This window comes from Protopterus annectens, chromosome 3.part0 (genome assembly GCF_019279795.1).
Source record: "Protopterus annectens isolate FY-2018-M chromosome 3.part0, PAN1.0, whole genome shotgun sequence".
Classification (NCBI taxonomy): Eukaryota; Metazoa; Chordata; order Ceratodontiformes; family Protopteridae; genus Protopterus; species Protopterus annectens.
The window spans coordinates 1146104002-1146124479 of record NC_056731.1 but is presented as its reverse complement, the minus strand read 5'-3'; the positions used below and the strand labels follow the sequence as shown (position 1 = coordinate 1146124479).

Genomic DNA, 20478 nt, shown 5'->3' with positions numbered 1-20478 from the left:
AGGGGGATCCTGAGTGAAAGACCAGCACTGGTAGAGTCTAGAATAGAAGCTTCTGTTAGGAGATAATTAGTAGGACATATAAAACATTGCATGATAACTATAGGAATCAATCAGAAGAGGTTAGAAAAGATTGGGAAGACAGATTGGATAAGCAATTCACAAAGAAACAATGGGAAGATGTATGTATGGCTCCCAACTATGCAAAGTCTAGAATATCTAGGATTTTTACTTGGAAGTTTTTATACCTCAGGTAAACTTCAAAGAATTTTTTCTTGGGTAGATTGCAAATGTTGGAGGTTTGATAGGGAAAAAAAGAGGTAATTGGGAACATATTTTTTGTGAGTGTAAGGAACTGGCAGGCTTTAAAAAGGTTCATCAGATTGCTCTGTCAGAAATACTGATTGAGTAAATTAATGCAACTAAGGAAATTATTTTTGAGCTGTGATACAGAATCAGAGCTGCCTAAATATAGTAAGGCCCTACTGAGTTTACCTCTAGTGGCTGCCAAAAAAGCAATTACTAGAAAATGGAAATCAAAGTCTAAATTAGCTGTATTAGAAGTAGTATATCTAGTAACAGAAATAAAACTGGCAGTGGGATCTTTATAAATGCATAGGTGCAAATTACACAAACATTTGAATTGAAGGAAAAATGTTTGCAGAATAATGTTTTGGAGGGGGACTAAGGTTTAAGGGAAGGCAGGGATTGCGTAAGCTATGTAAAGCTTGACTGACAATGACTATAGCATATTATATGGGATGTATAATGTTTGCAACTGAAAATGTCAGTATGGTTTGTTTTTCTTTATATAAATGTTTGACTGCTTATGTCATAAGTAATACTTCATTAAAAATGTTTTTGTTTAAAAAAAAATACTAAGTTATCACAAAAAGGGAATCATGGCTGTGAGATTGACCAAAGAAATCTAACAGTGAAAATGTTTGTAGTTCCACAAATTTTATATGCAGCTCAAGCACTGACATATGACCAGGGGAGAAAATTCTGGGAAAGTAAGAGAAAGGCAATAACAAATTATATATGGCAAAGCAAGAGACCCAGAGTAAGATGGCAAAAAATTATACTAAAAGTAGAAGAATGGGGCTTTGCTATCCCTAATCTATATGAATATTACAGAGTGGTGCAATGGCAGCTAATTTTCTCTATACAAAGTCCAGAATATGAAGCAAGATGGGAAGACAATACATGGGGGAAACTAACGTTCTGGGAAAGAGTGGAAGGGGAGAAGGAAGCAAACTATTTAAAAGCTATCCAAGCAAATTTTGAAAATTTATTTAAGGTGAAAGAAAATCAGGAATGGAAATCTGATGTTTGGCATATAGATGGAAGACAACACATACAGGATAAATATAAAACAAGTACAGGAATAAGAAGATAGAAAAAGAAAACTATTGGGAACAACTACATGGGGGAAAGACGGGGCTAGATTGGCAAGAAATTTGTGAAATATTTCAAATAAATAGGAGGGAATCTTGGAATATACAGCAATGTATGAAATTTTTTAGAAGATACAGGTGTGAAACAACCTGAAAAAAAGACACTGCAACCATGAGTGACACAGGGAGGATTAGGTGCCCATCCAGTGGAGCTCAGAGGTGGCTGCGCTTGTCCAACCATACTACATTCATATTAACCAGCAGAGGGGAAAACTGAATGCAGAGACATGCTTTTCCTCTGGAAGTTGTGACTGTAGGCTTGAAGAAGTCATGGGGGAGAGGGGAAACAAGATGATCCCTGGAGAGAGGGTATGCTACCCCCCCCCCCAAACCAGCAAGCTGGACTGCTCGTTATTGCCAGACACCCACTGGGGAAAAGAAGGCTGATGGGGGTTTCTGTGCAGGAGTGATTTGGCCATACAGCTGTCGACTAACCCAGAGTACCCATATCCTGTTATGCAAGAAGAAATGGGTCATTTGGCAACAGTACAGGAGCCATTAAGCAAAGTCCTGGGAAAGCACAAAATCTTGAAGACAGCCTGCTTCCACTTTGAAGTCATCTATCTGTCCTGTGAAAGACAAGCCAAACAAAGCCTCCCCAGTGAATCAGGCATACAGTATGGATTTCTTAAGTTCCTGCTTAAGGGAGAATAGGATAAGCAAAAGCATCCTACCCAGTCACATGCCTGAACCTGCGGCCTGGCATCCAAGTCAAAAGTTAATGTGCACTGTCTTGTCTTATAGGTTCATAGGAGGTTACTAGGCTAGTGGCAGCCCTAACAAGCCTAACCATGTTAATCCCAAACTGCCTCAATTTTCCTTGGTTATATGGATGTAATTAGCCGAGCAAGTCTTTGATAAACACCGACTACCCCTGCCCATGAAGCACATGGGGTGCCACCTGTGGGGTGAATTTGCAGTCTCCCAACCATTTGTCCAGGTTGGACATGAATAAGGTCAGTGAGGAGCTCTGCTTCATGTGAATTGGAAGTTTATTCCAGAGTAGCGGCAATCACTAGGAGATATACCTGTCTTTCCAGCATGTTCTGTTAATGTCACAGGCTAGGTGATGATCCCTAGAATGAGCAGCTCTTGTGCCATTTGACTTGCGGATGTGCAGCATATCCATAATGGCAGGGTCAGAGACAGCATACAAGATGAAGCTCTGACTAGTCCACGGGCAACACATTTCAATTACAGACTCAGGCACCGGACGGGTAAAGATGTTGTTGTGGGAATGAGTGACTGATGCTGGCTTTTCCTTTCTGGGGGGAAGACAGGAGGCATCTCGCTCTGCTGCACTAATGGACCTTTATGGCAAAAGTAGGGGAATGCCACATCACTGTTACTGGAAGTGCAGGAAGCAAGTGGTACTTAACACAAAGGGCAGTCTGAGGATAGGTGGATGCCTGTTCTTACGTCTTCTTAGACATGCAGCACAATGCAGAGCTTCTCAGCTGCTGAGGAGAGGGGTCAGGCTGATCCAAATGACTTCTACACTGGCCCCTCCCTAACACCCAACTCACACCATGGGGGAATCAATGGGCAAAGACAGGGCTCTATCTCATGCTGGGAACAAAAGGAATATTGAGCTCTTGCATGACATGGGAGAGAGTATGGCTCTTGCCATTATATGAAAATGACTCAACTGGGTACAAGTAGAGAAGCACCACTTGTTTATGGGGTCCTGTTCTAGGAATTGTAGTGAACTAAATATTAGCCCACAATGGACTCTTGAGGGCAGAGTCCTGACAAATTCTCATCACTCTCACTCAGCCAGGTGAGGAGGAAAGATCTTCTAGTGCCTGATACACTTCAAAGGATTGAAATCTGTGTAGGTTAGCAATAAGCTGACTATTCTAAGTCTATTACTCTCCTGAAAAAAGAGTTCAAGGATTTAGACTTTGTTTGGTGGCAAGGTGGCACACAAAGCAGTGGTCTCAAGGTCCTATGTTGGACCAAGAAGTCAAACAGAAGTTCACTCTAAGATGCTTAGTCAGGATCTTGCTCCATTTGGGCAGGTGCTTATAGATGGTATCTGCTTTCTTGTGAGCAGCAAGACCACAATCTAGATGCTTTAAGGCTGTTTAAAAAGTATCAGAGAGAACAGGCTCCATGGAGTGGAATGACCCAAAACTATTCATTCTTCTTTCTCAGGAAATCATTGGGACATTTCTAGGGAGAAAGACCTGGAGAGTGGCCATCTGGTAAGAAGCAGTAAGGGGTGGTAGTGGTGGTGGAGATACTCATTATCATTTTGTCTATGAGGTAACAGCTGCAGGTTCTCAGATCCAGGAAGGAAATCAGGGAAAGAAGTTCTCCTGCTCCCAACATGCTGCAGCAAGGACATGCTCATGAACAGTTCTATTTGAGGTTGAGCATGAATACAGTAGGTGTTAGATGACATGAAGCCACAAGCTCAGGAGTGTATCTGCCAAGTCGGCATTGAAACTTTAGAAGCCTGCACTAAACCTAATGCTGTTATTTAATGGTGCATTCCCAAACTTATGAGAAGAGGTCCCACCAGATTTCAAATGGTCTTAAGTTTATAGTCAGATCAGTGGGGTCCTGGAGTGGTTCTATCTAGGGAAAGCTAGCCTTTCTAGACCCAAAGGAGACAAGTATTTGCTCCTGGATGCAACCACTGAGTTTTGGTCAAGTGACTAAATGGTTGCTCCCCGAGATCAGGCTAGTTGCAAGTATGCTAATGTCCAAATGGAGAGAGAAGATTAATGCTTACAGGCTAGGATGCATTCCCCCAAAGTAGAATACAGGCTTGCTGTCACTGGTAGAAACAAAAGTCAGGTACAAGTTTGAACCTTTGCTAACTGAGAGGGAAGTCACGTCATACAGTGACTGGAGGGCTGCTTGCAAAGCTGACCTTCAAGACAATGGGACTGATGTCTGCCCTCCATTTTTTTTGTTTTGTTTTAGCCTTATAATGCTCTAACAAAATTCTAGCATTACATCCGGGACCTTAGTGCTGGGCACTTTCAAATACCACCATCCTTCAGGTAACAAGACAAGCTGGGAGTTTCTTTATCTTACATTTGTGGGCTGCCATTAGTTCCAGCAGTTCATTTTGGCTGCACTTCACACTGTGCTACTTTCTGATGCAGTAGAACTAAATATTGTTGGTGTGGGACTTGGTTTATCTAAAAAAAAAAAAAAAAAAAAAAAAAAAAAAAAAAAGGAACACTGACAGCTTCAGTGTTTTAGACAACAAATACAGGAGTTTTTTCCTCAACATATGTCAGGAATAAGATCTGAACTTTGCACTCCCTCCAAGTATTGCTTCTTTATGTCACTATGTGTACTGGAACAGGGCACATACGTCCTTGCGTATATCAGCTTCAAAGAGAAAAAAAAGGTGAAATTTGGATAAAATAAGAATCAAACTCGCACACAGCCACACCAAAGATGACATTCCATATTAGATCTACCTATTCCTAAAGCAATTTATCATATACACTTTGCAAATACAAAAGAAAAATATCACTATTTCCACTTACACAGCAAGAAGTGATGCTGTGAACAAGACTACTATCGCAGCACAGCCAGAATGGGTTTGCTTGTACAGTGTCAAGATTTAAACAAAGTACAAATATGAATCAAGAGAGAAAGGAGCCACATTTTGGCAATGAAAGATGAAGCCCTGACTACAATCCAGAAAGCCAGAAATTGTTTATTGGCTCAGATGCCTGATGGAGCTGGCAGGATCGATGGGTGTGCCTAACTTGGGCTATGCTATTATCGGTGGATCGATCCTCAAATCATAGTGGAGGTCATATATAAAACAACTATAGGTCTGAGTGTGTGGAAGGATCAAGGAGACATGGACACCCTAGGGTCCAGGGTGGACAAATCCTTAGGCATATCTCACTGTACAATCCAGCCTACCGAGATGAAGTCAGCATACAGAGGGTACAGCCTAGGAAAAAGCCCAAGCATGCAAGATAGAATACAGGACATTGTCAGCCCCAGATTCACTCTACTTCCCTTTCCCATCCCATTTGTGACGACCTCGGTCAGGACGATATTGGCCAGTGACCCGTGAAATGTCTACTCCCCTTTTGTCAAGGCAGCCTAACCTCAAGGGGATAGTAGTGGGTGCGGAGAATTAGAGCAATGGAACAGAAGGAGAGCAGCAGATGAATATCTGGGGGCTCACAAAAGGTCAAAGAAAAAATATAGGAATCAAAACATAAATGTTTCTAGCTCAGGGGTCTGTAACCTGCGGCTCTGGAGCCGCATGTGGCTCTTCCACCACTGTAACTTTGAAAAATAATGGCCATTCTAGTACACCACACACACACAGTGACTGAGTGATAGACTTTAAATATTGCACTTATAAACTTAGAAACTTGCTAGAATTACATGATTTCTGCTGCCATGCATTCCACACACACAGAATGATTGAGCAATCCCATGGCAGCAGCAACATCTCCTAAAAGGTTTCCATACCTCTCAAAAGTCTTACCACAAGAAATCTGGACAGTGCCACAAATGAAGAGGAACAAAGGAACAAAAATAGGGATGGACTTTAAATATTGTTCTTATAAACTTGATAAAATAATATGCATTTTACACACACACAGTTACCTCGCAACTGTGCAGATTTTCGCAGAATGTCACGACTTTTGCCTCATATTTTCAGTCTGTTTCCCATAAAGTTGTGGTTTTCTAGCAAATCATTGAGGGCTGAAGTCAGAAAAAATGGACAGACAGTTGAGCTTCAGATGTCATATTCCAGAAAATTCATGCTAATGCAAAATCTATTCCATCAACTTTTTAAGTTTGTAAAAGCAATATTTAAAAACGTTCCCTAGTTTTGGGCCTTTGTGCCCCACTATTTATGGCTTTCTCCAGATTTCTTGTTCTAAGAGGTCAAGAGATATGACGCACACAGAGAGTGATCAAGAAATCCCAAGAAAGGAATAAAAATAGGGACAGATTTTAAATATTGCTCTTATAAACTTAGTTCTTTTATATTTAGTATAATAACTATGTATAAAATTTTATACACTGTTATCGTCATTTTAGGGGTCAAATAGGTTTTGTGGCTCCCGCTGAATTTTATTTGGTGGGGGTGTGTGTGCCAAAATGGCTCTTTTGATGGTGAAGGTTGCAGACCACAATCTAGCTAGAAACAGTCCCTTCATTTCAGGAAAGATTCATCAGACACAATACTGCAACTCTGATGATCCAGGGAGGAGGAAAACACTACAAAAGGAATGTGTCACTGTTTCAGATCAATAAAAATTCAGCAACCTTTTTTCCACCAATTTAAGGGAAACAGATCATCATGTCTCTCTAGCTGTAAGTTTCACATCAAGGATCCTCATCAAGCATAAAGATGAGTGTTCTGCCTTGGAAATCAGCTGGGAGGCATATTAAAAGCCAGACACATTCTTGGAACTCCAAGGCAAAAAGACAGAAATGCAAAAGCAAACAAGTAGAATACTGTATATAAAACCTACCAGAGGAAATGTAAATCTGAGAAAAAACAGCAAGTGCATTATAAGAGATTTATCTCCTTGGACTTGTGTTTTGAATTACAAAAGACTACAAGATAAAAATACATTTATTAAATGACATTTAATAATTTGGATATGTGGCTGTAAATAAGACATTGTGAGAAAAAAAAAAGAATTTGCTTAAAAGACATACTGTCCTACTTTCCTGAGCTGGATACTATAAAGAAAAAGTGTTTTTCCTCTTCCAAAAAAACCCTTGAAAGAGGTCTGGTTACTCCCACAGATGCTGCTGAAACATTAACAGAACTCAGAACTGAAGTATAACAATCATGTACGCGTTACTCCAGCCAGAGTTACTCATTTCTACCAAAACTCTCCCACTGTCAGTCCAAGGTTGCAACTCTACAGTATGTAAAAGAAAATTATTTAAAAATGAGTGAACAAGACGAGGTGGCAATTGTTCCTCAGTGAAAAACTAGCCACAAATGCTAATGAAAACGGGGAAACAAGACGAGATCAAACAAACTGGGTATTCTGTAAAATCTCTTGCCTTTACAGTGTTACAGGCAAGCCTAAAATGAAAACCAAATGAAATACACAAGGACAAAAGGATTAGCTTACATGACCTGTGCTGTGACCCTTACATAGCTGCCAACTTTACAACAAAACATTCAGCACCAGCAAATTCAAAACATGCCTTAAGATATTCTGCAAAGCACAAGGTTGCTTTTATTGAGAAGAAGAGCCTAACCTAGGGGGAGGGAAACTATATAAAGTCAGTGTTTTCTAGAAGAAATTATTCTTCTTTCGGCTTTTCCAAGTTAGGGGTCGAAGAAACAAACATGTTATTTAATGTTTATCAGTATCTCTAAAAAGTATGGAACTACAACAGAAAGTAAGCAAAACTAATACAGAAGAAATTATCTTTCCATTAAAAACAAATAGTAGATAAATCCAAAGGTGGAAAATTAACAAAAAAATGAAATCCACGGGTAGAAAGGAACAAAGCTAAGAAAGCCAATTGTAAGACAACAGATTTAACATTTCTAAACACCCTTATCTGCGAATACTTATAGTTTATTCAAGAACATTTAACACCTGAATATTGACAAAAGATGAATATGGAGAAGACTGTGACATATAAATGTACAACACAAAAAAATGAAGACTGGGATACAGATACATTAGGGTAGGGTTTCTTCACTAAGAAAGAACAGACAGAAAATGGGAGACTAATACACAATGGACAGCATAAAAATAATGAAAGTAAAACAAGAAGTGGATAAAGGATGTGCCACCTTATAAAAAGAAAATGGGTTATTTATTCCCAAGAGGTCAGTAGCAAGAGAAAAAATGAACTGAAAAAGCAATATAAGTAACACATTGTACAATCTGTAAGGCAATGAGGACACTACTACAATCACTGAGGAGGCATTCCTCGGGTAAACAATGTAACGGAACCCATTCTGATTACATGTTGCTTTACCTGATACGGAATTGTAAGCACTCCTCAGACCTTCCAAAGTAGGGACAATTGAGAGAGCTTTCATATTTTCAGGATGTTACTATTTTCTGGAGGGATGTCTCTAATTTCAGACTAGTTTCACCTTTCTGAATCCATCATCACACATGACTTTTGAAGCTATCTAGTAAACAGAAATCCATGACCAACATACTTAGAATCAAGACACAATTTACACCTCCTTTTTACCTAAGCAAAAATAAATGATCTTATAAAATAAATCTACTGATTTTGCACAGTCTCAGATAATATGCTCATAAACATATTTCAGAGTAGTATGTCATATTCCTATTGAAATCATTAAGAGCTATGTGCTGCCTGATATTCAACTTTTATGCTAATCAGATGCCTAGATTTTTAGCAGGTTGTTCCTAATTTTTAAGGACCTTTGCAGGATGAGAGGTATGCCTCATTCTACAGGGGTGAATCATCTATGCATTAGTAAATACTAGGTAGTATTGTTAAAAAAGAGGTTATGTACTCACCATAACGTCCCAGCAGAGTTGTTGCTCTTCATTTGTCTTTAACCTGTGGGAACACAGATCCGACACGGATCCGACTCAGCTGCATTTCCCCAGCATCTGATCTGAGCTCCGAGCTCCTTCCCTACCCATAACACCCCCTGTCTCGTTCTTCCCTTCAGTTTGACTTTGCTGCCCGCCATAGCAACCCAACCTGACACTTTGTCTTTCTCCCAGACATCAAAATTGAAATAGTATCAACAGGAATAACAGATTATACCAAAGAGAAGGTCATGTCTTATCCAGCCATACCACCACACAGTCCATATGAGGCAGGGGGAAGGAGGGAGGGACGGGTGAAGACAAATGAAGAGCAACAACTCGGATAGAACATTATGGTGAGTACATAACTTCTTTATCTGAAGTTGTCTTCATTTGGTCTTCAACCTGTGGGACAGAGTCCTCAGCTACCAAACACCTGGAGGCCCTCATGGAAGGATATTACGTAACACAGCGTAGCCAAAGGATGCTTTGCTTCTGCAGAGAAGATCCAATTTGTAATGGAAAATGAAAGTATTTGAAGATGCCCAGGTAGCTGCCGAGCAAATGTCCTCCAAGGAAATCCTGGACCAAAAGGCACCTGAAGTAGCCATAGATTCAGCAGAATGCACCTCAATATAACCTGATGGAGGCACTCCCTTTGTTGAATACGTCAAGAGTATACACAGAGAAATCCAACGAGCAATGGTGACCTTAAATACAAGCTTCTCTAAAAAGGGCCTAGAATAAGAAACAAAAAGTTGATCAGACTTGCGGAAGGCCTTTGTTCTGTGTAAGTAAAAACATAATTGTCTATGAAAACATCCAGAAGATGCAATTTAAACTCCCTTTTATTCTGAAAGTTCAGAAAGAAGACAGGAAGGTTAATAACCTGATTGACGTTTGATTCTGAGGCCACTTTAGGTAAAAAAGGAAGGATTAGTGTGCAGAGAAACTATGCCTTTATGGAAAATCATGTAAGGGGGCTTAATCGATAAGGCCTGAAGCTCCGACGCCCTTTTAGCTGGAGTAATAGCAATCAAAAAGACTGTCTTCCAAGACAGGAAATGTAGATCCACTGAAGCAGCGGGTTCAAAAGGGGAAGAAACCAAGGCTTGAAGGAGCAGGGTAAGGTCCCAAGGAGGCATTAGGTCCTTGATCAGTGGCCTAAGAAGAAAAGTACCCTTCAAAAAGGCTTTGCAGAGCTTAGAAGAGGATAGAGAAGTTGAATTATCCCCTATGTAGAAGTTAGAAATAGCTGACAAATTAATTTTAACTGAAGAGAAACTGACACCCTGCTGGAAAATGCTTGCCAGAAACTTCAAGATAACAGGAATTGGGGCAGTGAAAGGATCCAAAGCCCATTGAGCTGCCCAAATGGAGAAACACTTCCATTTACTGGAATAACCTTTCCTCATGGAAGATCTATGAGCCACTACCAAAATCTTAACTGAAGAAGATAACTCCGGTGCCCTAATTATCATGGGAATTGGAGCAGCCAAGCGGTGAGCTTCAGACTGGCCAGATCTGGATGCGGAATCCCTGTGGGATGTGAAATCAGATCCGGAACCAGATCCAATTTCCAGGGAGGACACACTGCATGAGACCAGAGAGAAGGGAACCATACTTGGCGAGGTCAGAAGGGGGCAATGAGGATGACTGAGCTCCCCAGCCATTGTGTTTTCTGGATGAATTCTGAGATCAGGGGAAGAGGAGGATAAGCATAGAGAAGACCAGAGGGCCAAGCATGAACTAGAGCATCTCGGAGGGGGGGTTCAGAGTGAAAAAATTGCTGCACTTCAGAGTTGGAAGGAGAGGCGAAGAGATCTCAGCAACGCTGACTCCACTTCACAAAGATCTGCTTTGCTACTGAAGGATTCAGAGACCACTCATAAGGCATCAGGACAGACCTGCTTAGCCTGTCTGCTAGAATGTTGTACCTCCCCAGAATGTGAGCTGCCACCAGAAAATGGTCGGTGGAGATAGCCCATGCCCACAATCTCATGGCTTCGCGGCAAAGGGGATAAGACCTGATTTCCCCCTGACTGCTGATATACCAGACTACCGACATGTCTGTCTGGATGGCAATCTTCCCTAGTGGAAGATGGGCCTGAAGAGCTTGCAATGCCAATAGCACTGCCCTTATCTCCAGGACATTAATATGTAACTGGGTCTTCCCTGGTCACAGTGGTCAGAGGGGAGAATAAAAGGATGACCACTAAGAAGATCTGGGGACTGAATCCACCAAAGAAGAGAATCTTTGCATGCCCGGGATAGACTAATAGGATGTGATAGTGACAGATCCAGAAAGGACCACTGAACCGCCAGAGTCCTTTGGAGTACCCTCATATGCAACCAAGCTGTGAGGACGAGGGTGATCATGGCTGCCATTGACCCCAATGCCCTTAAAACCAACTATGCAGGGGGAGATGGAACTTGAAGAATTTACAAGACATGCGGTTTGAGGGAGTGAAGTCTTTCAGGTGTCAGAAAGGCCTTGGTCTGAATGGTGTCCAACTGGGCTCCAATAAAATCCAGAACTTGAACCGGATGTAAGTGAGATTTGTTGAGACTGATGGCAATGCCCAGCTGGTGGGCAGTTTGGATGAGAAAGTCCTGGGCTTGGCAAAGTCAATGCTTGGAGGGGGTGGAAAGGAGCCAATTGTCCAGGTAAGAGAAGACCTGGAAGACATGCAGCCTCAGGTGAGCTGCTACCACCGCCATCGCTTTGGTGAACACCCTGGGGGCTGTGGTGAGATCAAAGAGTAGCACTCTGAATTGCTAATGATTGGTCCTCAGCCTGAAGCAGAGAAACCTCTGAGAGTGTCTGTCCATTTTGATGCGATAGTACGTATCTTAAAGGTCTACTGAGCATATCCAGTCGTCTACTTGCAAAAAGGGCAGAATAGATAGGAGTGTGACCATCCAGAATTTCATCTTGGCAACTGATAAATTCAAGGTAGCGACATCCAGAATTGACCTCAAGTCCCCTGTTTTTTTTTACACCAACGTGAACCTGGAATAGATTCCTAATCCAGAATGGCCCGGGGGACGGGCTGGAGGGCTTGTTTTTCTTGCAGCTTAGAAATTTCCTGTGCTGCTGTCTCCCTTTGCGTGGGTGGAACGTCCGGGAGGAACCTGGCTGGGCATGACCTTTGAATGAAGGGGCTTGAATATCCTCTGGATATGATTTGCAGCACCCACTAATTATCTGTACTTGACTCCCAGGCTGATGGGTGTAGTGAGAGTCGACCCCAGACTGCCTCCAGTGACGAGCAAACATTCAGGGCTATTGTGCAAGCCTGTTCGAGAATGGATCCCAAGAGCCTTGATTCCTCTGGCCCCTTCTGCCTCTGGGGGAAGCCAAGTCCGGGTTATCCTGGGAATAACCCTGAGACTTCCGGAACTGCATCTTCTTCACCCCCTGCTGATTCCTGCAGAAGGATCGTTGAAGGGTTGCAAAGTAGATTCAGACAGCAGACAGTGTCTTCCCGTCCTTCTCGCTCTGGACCAGAGTGACACGTACCGTCTTTCCAAACAGTGTGGAACCATCATACGGGCATTTGTAAAAGATGCCTTGAAGGGGTCTGAGATGGTACAAAGCCAGAGCCAGGCACAAAGCCTAATGGCAACGCCTGCCCTGGCAACTCTAGCGGCACCCTCTAACATGAGAGAGAAGCCGCATAGAGGTATTGGCAATGGAGGTGAGGCTGGTCATTCTGGAGAAGAAAACCTTCTTATCCACAGCCAACACGGACCCTGATGTAGACTTTGCGACCTCCTTCACTAGTCTTGTCGAAGCCTAAAAATGTATGCCATATAGTTCAGCGCATGCACAGTAAATGTGGCTGAAGTGTAGGCCCACTTCCCAAAATGTTACAATGTCCTAGACTCTCAGTCTGGCGGGCGAACCGTTGAGCTCTCCTGTGCAAGTCCATTCTTGGTGGCCGCTGCCACCACCATGGCATCAATGGGGCTCGTCTGTGGGCTGAGGACCTTATCAGAGTGCTTGGGAATAGGTTCCACTGTGTCGGGCTCCTTCCACACCCGAGATGTCACAAGATCCACCAAAGGATCTGTGGTGGGGGGGGGGGCACCCAGGAAATGGAGGGTCCTGCGCCAAACACCTTCAGGAACACTGACTTGTCAGTGTTGGGTTTTTGGATGGACCACCCCTCACACTTTTGCAGGCCCTCCATGATGTCTCCAAATGAAGCATCCTCGGGGGTGATTGGGGGAACCTTCCCCTTCCTCCATGTTGGTGTCTTCAGTGAAAGACTCCAGCAGGGAGTCTATGTGCCTCCTTTTACACATGTTTTTGATGAACCTTCTCACTTGGGGGTATCTGAGAGGACTCAAACAACTAGGTGCTCCCGTGTTGGAACTCCTTGGAGCGAAGAGGCAGCAGGCTGTCCCTGAGGTAACAGGATGGCAGAATCCAGACCAAAAACAGAGGGAGCCAGGATGGATTCAGAAGATGAGAACATCAAGCATCTCGATGGATTTGAGAGAACCCTCTCCACCATGTCAAAGGCAGACGGAGAACAAACCACCTGAGTGTGGGCTACAGATGAGTCCAAAATCCTCTGGATCAACAGGGGAGCCGGAGCCAAACTTCCAGGCACAGGGACTCCGAATGGAAGGCTCTGCTCCGAAAAACTCAGAGCCAAAACCATCCCCTCGGATCCACCACAGAGGCTATGGCTCCAAGAGCCGGACAGATCTGACCTTGTCGGTCCAACTTGCTCAAGGTAAATTGCTGGCATCAAGGTAGCAGGTACCATCAGCACCGACCCCTCAATGCAGAGGGTCCTCGTATCTTAAGACTCTGAATCTAGGGTTCAGATCAGAGAAGGAGTAATCGGTAGGAGAGGGAGAGGGGGAAGGCAAGACTCCCATCTGTATCTGGGAGCGAATGAATCATCCTGTCCACCTCGGCTTTGGAAAGGCTGCGGGTGGATCTGGAGGATGAAGCCACAGACACCGGTGGCGTAGAGTGGCGGTGAGGTGACGCTGACACCGGGGAACAGCCCTGAAGCACCTCCGGCTCCAGGGAAAAATGAGGGGAATGGAGCCGGGGAGACTCAATCCTCTGAGCTGAGCTTGGCAGGTGGTCCCGCTAAGGATGAGTGGTTGGGGGACCGTTTCCTCAACTTGTTCTTATGCCTGTGCTTATTCCAGTCCCCAGTCCTCTTGGCGGGAGGTTGAATCCCAGAGGCCTGGGGCGAAGGCAGAAGTCGTAGCTGGGGTAGCAGCAGAAGAGGAGGCCTGGATCCCCATGGTAGGTGGGGGGGGGCCTTTTAGAATAAAATCATACGTTTATTCCTCTTGTCAATCAATGTGCTGGGATTGACCTCCGTACAGATTGAGCAGGAGGAATCAAGGTGGGCAAACCCTAGACACAACGCACAGAGTGTGGCCATCAGATGGGGAAAGCTTATGGCCACACACTGTGCATTTACAAAACCCAGGTTTGGGAGTCTCTGACATGGTCAAAAGACAGAGGTAGGCCCACACCAAAGAAAAGGAAAATACATGCACTCACTATTAGACATAGGACAGAGGCGGAAAGGTTTTTTTTTTTTTTTTTTTGAACCGACGAGAAACGCGGAAGGGAGGTGAAAGGAAAGATAGAAAAGAGAATTGTTAGACAAAAAGAAAAACTAGAGAGGAAAAACAGACACACATCCAAAAAAAGCTCAGAGCCAACTGATCATGATGCTTACAAGAGTGTGGCAAATGAGTTCTGAAGGGATGAAGGAGACAGGGGCATTATAGGTAGGGGAGTAGCTCGTATCAGATGCTGGAGAAATACGGCAGAGTCAAATCCGTGTTCCCAATGGTTGAAGACCAAATGAAGACAACAACTTCAGATCAGTTAAGTTTGTTAGAACTGAATTAACATGAGAGCAGTGTCATGAATTCCAAGCATATCATTTAAACAGTAAAAACCACTTTTAAGTAACATACGACAGTGCAGCATAAGCAAAAGTAAAGGATAAAGCCCACTTTTATAGGCAGAATAGTTAATGATAAAAAGTGAAAATAATGACCAAATACCACTTAACAGACCTTTCGCAATGCTGAGATGACTTCACCGACAACCGCATTTCACTGACCTCTCGGAACACAGACTTACAAGCTAAAGGAAAGTAACCACTCTGCTTTCAAAGTATGGGTTTTACACAAGGGTTTCTTAATTAGACTATGGCATGTGAACAAAAGATGAGAGTCTGCAGCACTTCTAAAGACACAGAAAACAGGGCAGGCTAGCCATATCAAAAGATCATTAACTAACAAGAGACTAAACTTCTCTTAATGAATGCAGAATGGTAACTAATGTCTATACTACCAAGCCGGCTTGTTTTGCCAACTCTCTTCACAGTTTATCTCCGTTCTCACTTACACCTCAGATATTCATAACATAAAATACACAGCTGCATTTATCAGATGAGCCGCAAACTGAAGCTCAGTCTACAGCATTGATAATCTCACATGATAATGCTGGTCTCCTCTATGTTCAGCAGGTTCTACACACTGCAGCCACATGCTTACAAGTAAACTAAAGGGCACTGTGCACATCATGGTGTGGACTGAGACACTGCTGGACTTCTGGCTTTTATTTTTTCATTCAGAACTTGAAACCAGGATTCTGGTCACTGTGTTAACACTGACTGGAAAAACAATGGTACAATGCACTGGCGTTATTTTCAGATGCTTTGGATTTGCAGCTATGATTCAGAATCACAGAATAAACTATTATGCCTTACAGTACCTTTTTTCTGCCAACAGTTTTTACAATGTAGCATGCATTCCAGTGCAAGAAACAAGTCTTTAAATACAGTGCATTAGAATATTGCATACTGTCAATATTGCACACTAAGTTTCTGAAGTTCTGTGCCCCTCCCCCCAGTTAGAACTGGAATACTGAAAAAAATGGATATGGCCCCAATCCAGGACAAAGGTGTAGTTAGAGCCTGTCCTAATAATATGATGAAGCACATGAAATGTCTTTCTCTATTCCCAGCAGGTACATTCTGATCCTTCAAGGTACAAAGGTAAAGTGCGTTGCACTGGTGTCTACACAATCCACATACAATGTTCATCTACAATTTGTAGAAGTGTCTCCAGTGCAATTACCAAGGCTATCTTACACAGCTTGTCTACAGTCCACTAGAAATGGCTGTTGGAGGCATACAAATGTAACGAAAGTCTCATCATAAATCTGAACCCATCTTGTGTAAAAGGTAGCAAAATATTTTCTTTAAATAAATCTATGTTATTACTGCATCCTTTCCAGTTTTATTAAAACAGAGCAACACCGCTGTGGTTGTTGCCAATCCTGAGCTCATAAAGAGTAAATCTCCAAAGACTCCTCATCGCTTTTTGAGAGTATGAAGATTCACATTTAAAACGAGAGAATGGAGGACTTCCTTCACTCAAAGTTGCTTGTGTCCAGTAGCTGCCATTTTATAAGGGATGTCAGCTGATGAAGTTGTATACCATAAACTGTGGTGTTCCACAGTACCATGTGGCAAACGATTTACCATCAGGAGTAGGATCTGAGAAAGCAATTTCTTCTTTACCCAGGTAAGATCCAAAAATGAAGTTGCTCCTGCAAGACAAAAAGTATTAAAGCATTTATGAACATATGCAGTAACTGTAGCATTATAACAGAAATTCTGAGTGATGCCTACACACACACACACACACACACACACACACACACACACAAAAAGTGATTATGCTGCACACTACTTCTACTGTATACAAGAATGTTCCTAAAAGGTGGACGCTAATTCATTTGTGAAATAGACAATATGCCATTTGGTTTCCTAAAAGTGGACGCTAATTCATATGTGAAACAATAGATAATATGCCATTTGGTTTCAAGACACATGAGAGACAAAAGCATATTTATCTGACCTCTTCTCTCCTGTATTAAAAAGTAAGCATATAAATTCAAAACTACAAATTTATATCATAATGCAAAGTCTTCTGTAAATCTATTATTTTAAAATACTGATCCAAATGTGGACATAGACTTGAAAAACGGTAACAGATAAAAAAAGAAGTTATGTACTTACCATAACGTTCCATGTTTGTAGTCTATCTCGCCTACATTCTTGCTGGATGGGTTTGGAGCTGATATTTGGCTCCGACTCGGCCGATACTAAAGTTAGAGAGCTTTTACTGGCTCAAGGCTAACCCCTATCCCATGGTGCATCACGGCAATTCCCCAGATTTTTTTGCAAGAAAGCAATAAGTACCTAACAGGTATGAAATTATCAAAGACTGTATACATACAGACAAAACATTATGTAATGTTATCCATGCCAGGTGGACAACAACTACAACCAGGTCAAACAGCACCAATATAGCCCACCAGATACTCCAGAAATAGGAAGGGAGCAGGAGGGAGGGACACAAGAATGTAGATGAGATGGACTACAAACAAGGAACGTTATGGTAAGTATATAACTTCTTTATGTTATGTAGTCCTATCTCGCTGTAATTTCTGCTGGATGGGACAGCGTCTCTCGCACCTTTATCCCGGGTGGCTCAAGCAAAGAGACTCTTCAGCACAGTGGATCCAAAAGATGACCTGTCCCAGGAGGCCAAATCCAATTTGTAATGAGTAACAAAAGTATGTGGTCTTGCCCAAGTAGCTGCTGCACAAATAATATCAATTGGGAGCTTAGACCTAAAGGCACATGAAGTAGATACTGCCTTAGTAGAATGGCCTTTTACTCTGTTGGGTAATTGTTTGCCTGCATCTTGATAAGCAAAAGAAATGCAATCTGAAAGCCATTTTGAAAGAGTAACCTTAGAAACAGGCAAGCCCTTGTTTTTGTCCGAAAATGCCACAAATAATTGATCCAATTTTCTGAACTCTCTTGTCCTGTGTAAGTAAAACCTGAGAATTCTGTGAACATCTTATTGGTGCAGTCTGTACTCTAGATTTATTAGAGTGGTTTTGAAAAAACACTGGTAGCTCTCAATGGTAGTGTTAAGATTATGCTCTGAGCATACTTTGGGAAGAAAAGAAGGGTTTGTCCTGAGTGAGACTCTATCCTTGTGGAAAATAATGTAAGGGGTCAAATAGTAAGGGCTTGCAGTTCTGAGACTCTCCTAGCAGAGGTTATGGCTACTAAGAATAGTGTTTTCCAAGATAACAATTTCAGATCTGATGAAGAAGAGGGCTCAAATGGTGCAGACATTAATGATGTGAGAACTAAATTTAAGTCCCAGGGTTCTAATGGCTATTTGATTGGAGGCCTGAGAAGGAGAACTCCCTTTAAAAAGGTTTTGCACAAAGAGTGTGACATGATAGGATTTCCCATAAAGCCAAAATGGAAATTAGAAAATGCAGCTAACTGAACTCTAACTGTAGTGGCTGAAGCTCCTTTATGAAAAATGACGCAAGGAAGGATAAAATAGACTATAGGAGCTGTATAGGGATTTACGTCTTAGTTTATAGCCCAAATAGAGAATCTTTTCCATTTGATGGAGTATAATTTCCGAGTGGAAAGCTTATGGGATGAGATCAGAAAGTGTTTGACTGAAGGAGAGAAGGAAACACACCTGGCTATTCATGGAACTGGAGCAGCCATGCTGTCAATTTGAGGGTGCGGATAGTCAGGTGGAACTGCCCCAATTGATGAATCAGGAGGTCTAGAGATGGTTCCAGAATCCATGGTTCCTCCAAAAGATAGGGCCAAAAGAAGGGGAACCATACTTGTCGAGGCCAGTAAGGAGCAATGAGGATCAGGGTACTCCTCGACTGTTTTGCTTTCTGCATTACCCTGGGGATGGGAGGAAAAGGTGGGAAGGCATAAAGAAGTCCGGGGACCAATCGTGGACTAGAGCATCCCTGGGTGACATTCCCGGATGGGGAATTAGGGCAAAGTACCTGCTACATTTGGTGTTCAAGTGTGTGGCGAATAGGTTGTAGCAAGGCTGGCCCCATCTGTGAAAAATCTCTTTCACAGCATCTGCATTCAGGGACCACTCGTGAGGCATCAGAATTGCTCGGCTGAGTTTGTCTACTAGCACATTAGATTTTCCCGGGATGTGCGTTGCTACCAGAAAACATTTCGTGTCTATCGCCCATTTCCAAACTCTTAAGGCCTCTTGGCAAAGCGGGTAAGATTTGGTTACCCCTTGCTTTTTTATGTACCACACGACAGACATGTTTGTCTGACTGGATCGCAATCGTCCTGGTGGGAAGAGAGCTGTGAAGTGCTTGCAACGCATATAGCACCGCTCTCATCTCCAGAACATTGATGTGCAAGTGGTTCTCGTGGTTCTGCCAAGTACCTCGGACTGCCACTCCCAGATAATGCCCCCCCACCCTATTTGGGAAGCGTCCGTGGTCAAAACTGCTTTCTCTTGGGGAGGAACAAGTGGGCGACATAAGAGAAGTTGTTCTGTATGCAAGCACCATGTCAGATCCTTCTTGAAGGTGTTTGTTATGAAAATCTGATGAGACAACGGAATGTCTTGCATCGACCATTGAGCAAATAGCAGCCACTGAAGTATTCTCATGTGTAGATGGGCTGGAGGAACTAATAGGATGGAGGAAGCCATGGTCCCTAGGGCTTGAAGGACTACTCTGGCCTGAACTTTGTGACTATTTAGCAAGGATCTGACTTGAATGCGTAGAGACTCCACTCTTTCTGGTGTTAGTCTTGCTGACATGGTGGTTGTGTCTATTTCTGAGCCTAAGGTTACAATGTGCTGCGAAGGAGATAAGGCTGATTTTTTTAGGTTGACTGTGATGCCCAAACTGGTACACAAGGAGGGAGTCTCGTCACTGGGTCTGATGAGTTGATGCTTGGTGGTAGCAGTGAGGAGCCAGTCATCTAGGTACGATAACACCTGGAATCCTTAACGTCTCAGGTGTGCCGTTACCACTGCCATGCATTTGGTGAACACTCTGGGGGCTGTAGTGAGACCAAAGGGCAGTGTTCGGAACTGAAAATGACTGGCGCCCAGCCGGAAGCGTAAGTATCTCCTGGAGCGCCTGTCCATTTTGATATGGTAGTACGCGTCCTGAAGATCTATTGAGCACATCCAATTGTCTTTCCCGATAAAGGGAAATATCGACTGCAGAGTGATCATTCGGAACTTCGATTTCTTTACTAACTTGTTGAGTCTGCTGAGATCTAGAATTGATCTCCAATCCCCTGTCTTTTTTGGAACTAAAGAGAATAGAGAGTAAGTTCCGGATCCTATTTGCTCTGTGAGGACTTCTTAGATGATGCTTTTGTAGCAACCTCTGATGTTGCACGGTCTAGCTGAATGGGTGGCACGTCTGGTAAAGACCGGTTTGCTGGGGGGTCGGAAACAAAGGGAATCAGATAACCTCTGGATATTATGGTGTGTACCCAACAATCTTTTGAAATGTTTAGCCAGGTGCTTGGGCACAGCGATAGATAAACCTCGACTGCCTCCAGAAACGGACAGTTGGACAACCCCTCAGGGGAGATGGAAGGGATGATCAGAGAAGGTTTCGCTATTGC

At 42.9% G+C, this 20478-nt stretch overlaps 1 protein-coding gene across 1 annotated transcript in view; it reads right to left on the bottom strand.

Annotated features, from left to right (window-relative positions):
• Nucleotides 1–15558: 15558 nt before the first annotated feature.
• The window catches only part of ESCO1 (establishment of sister chromatid cohesion N-acetyltransferase 1), a gene marked incomplete in the record, with an annotated part of 993102 nt that continues 988182 nt past the window's right edge, over nt 15559–20478 (bottom strand). The window contains 1 exon segment of the mRNA XM_044065376.1: nt 15559–16568. Coding sequence (XP_043921311.1) covers nt 16436–16568 — 133 coding nt within the window.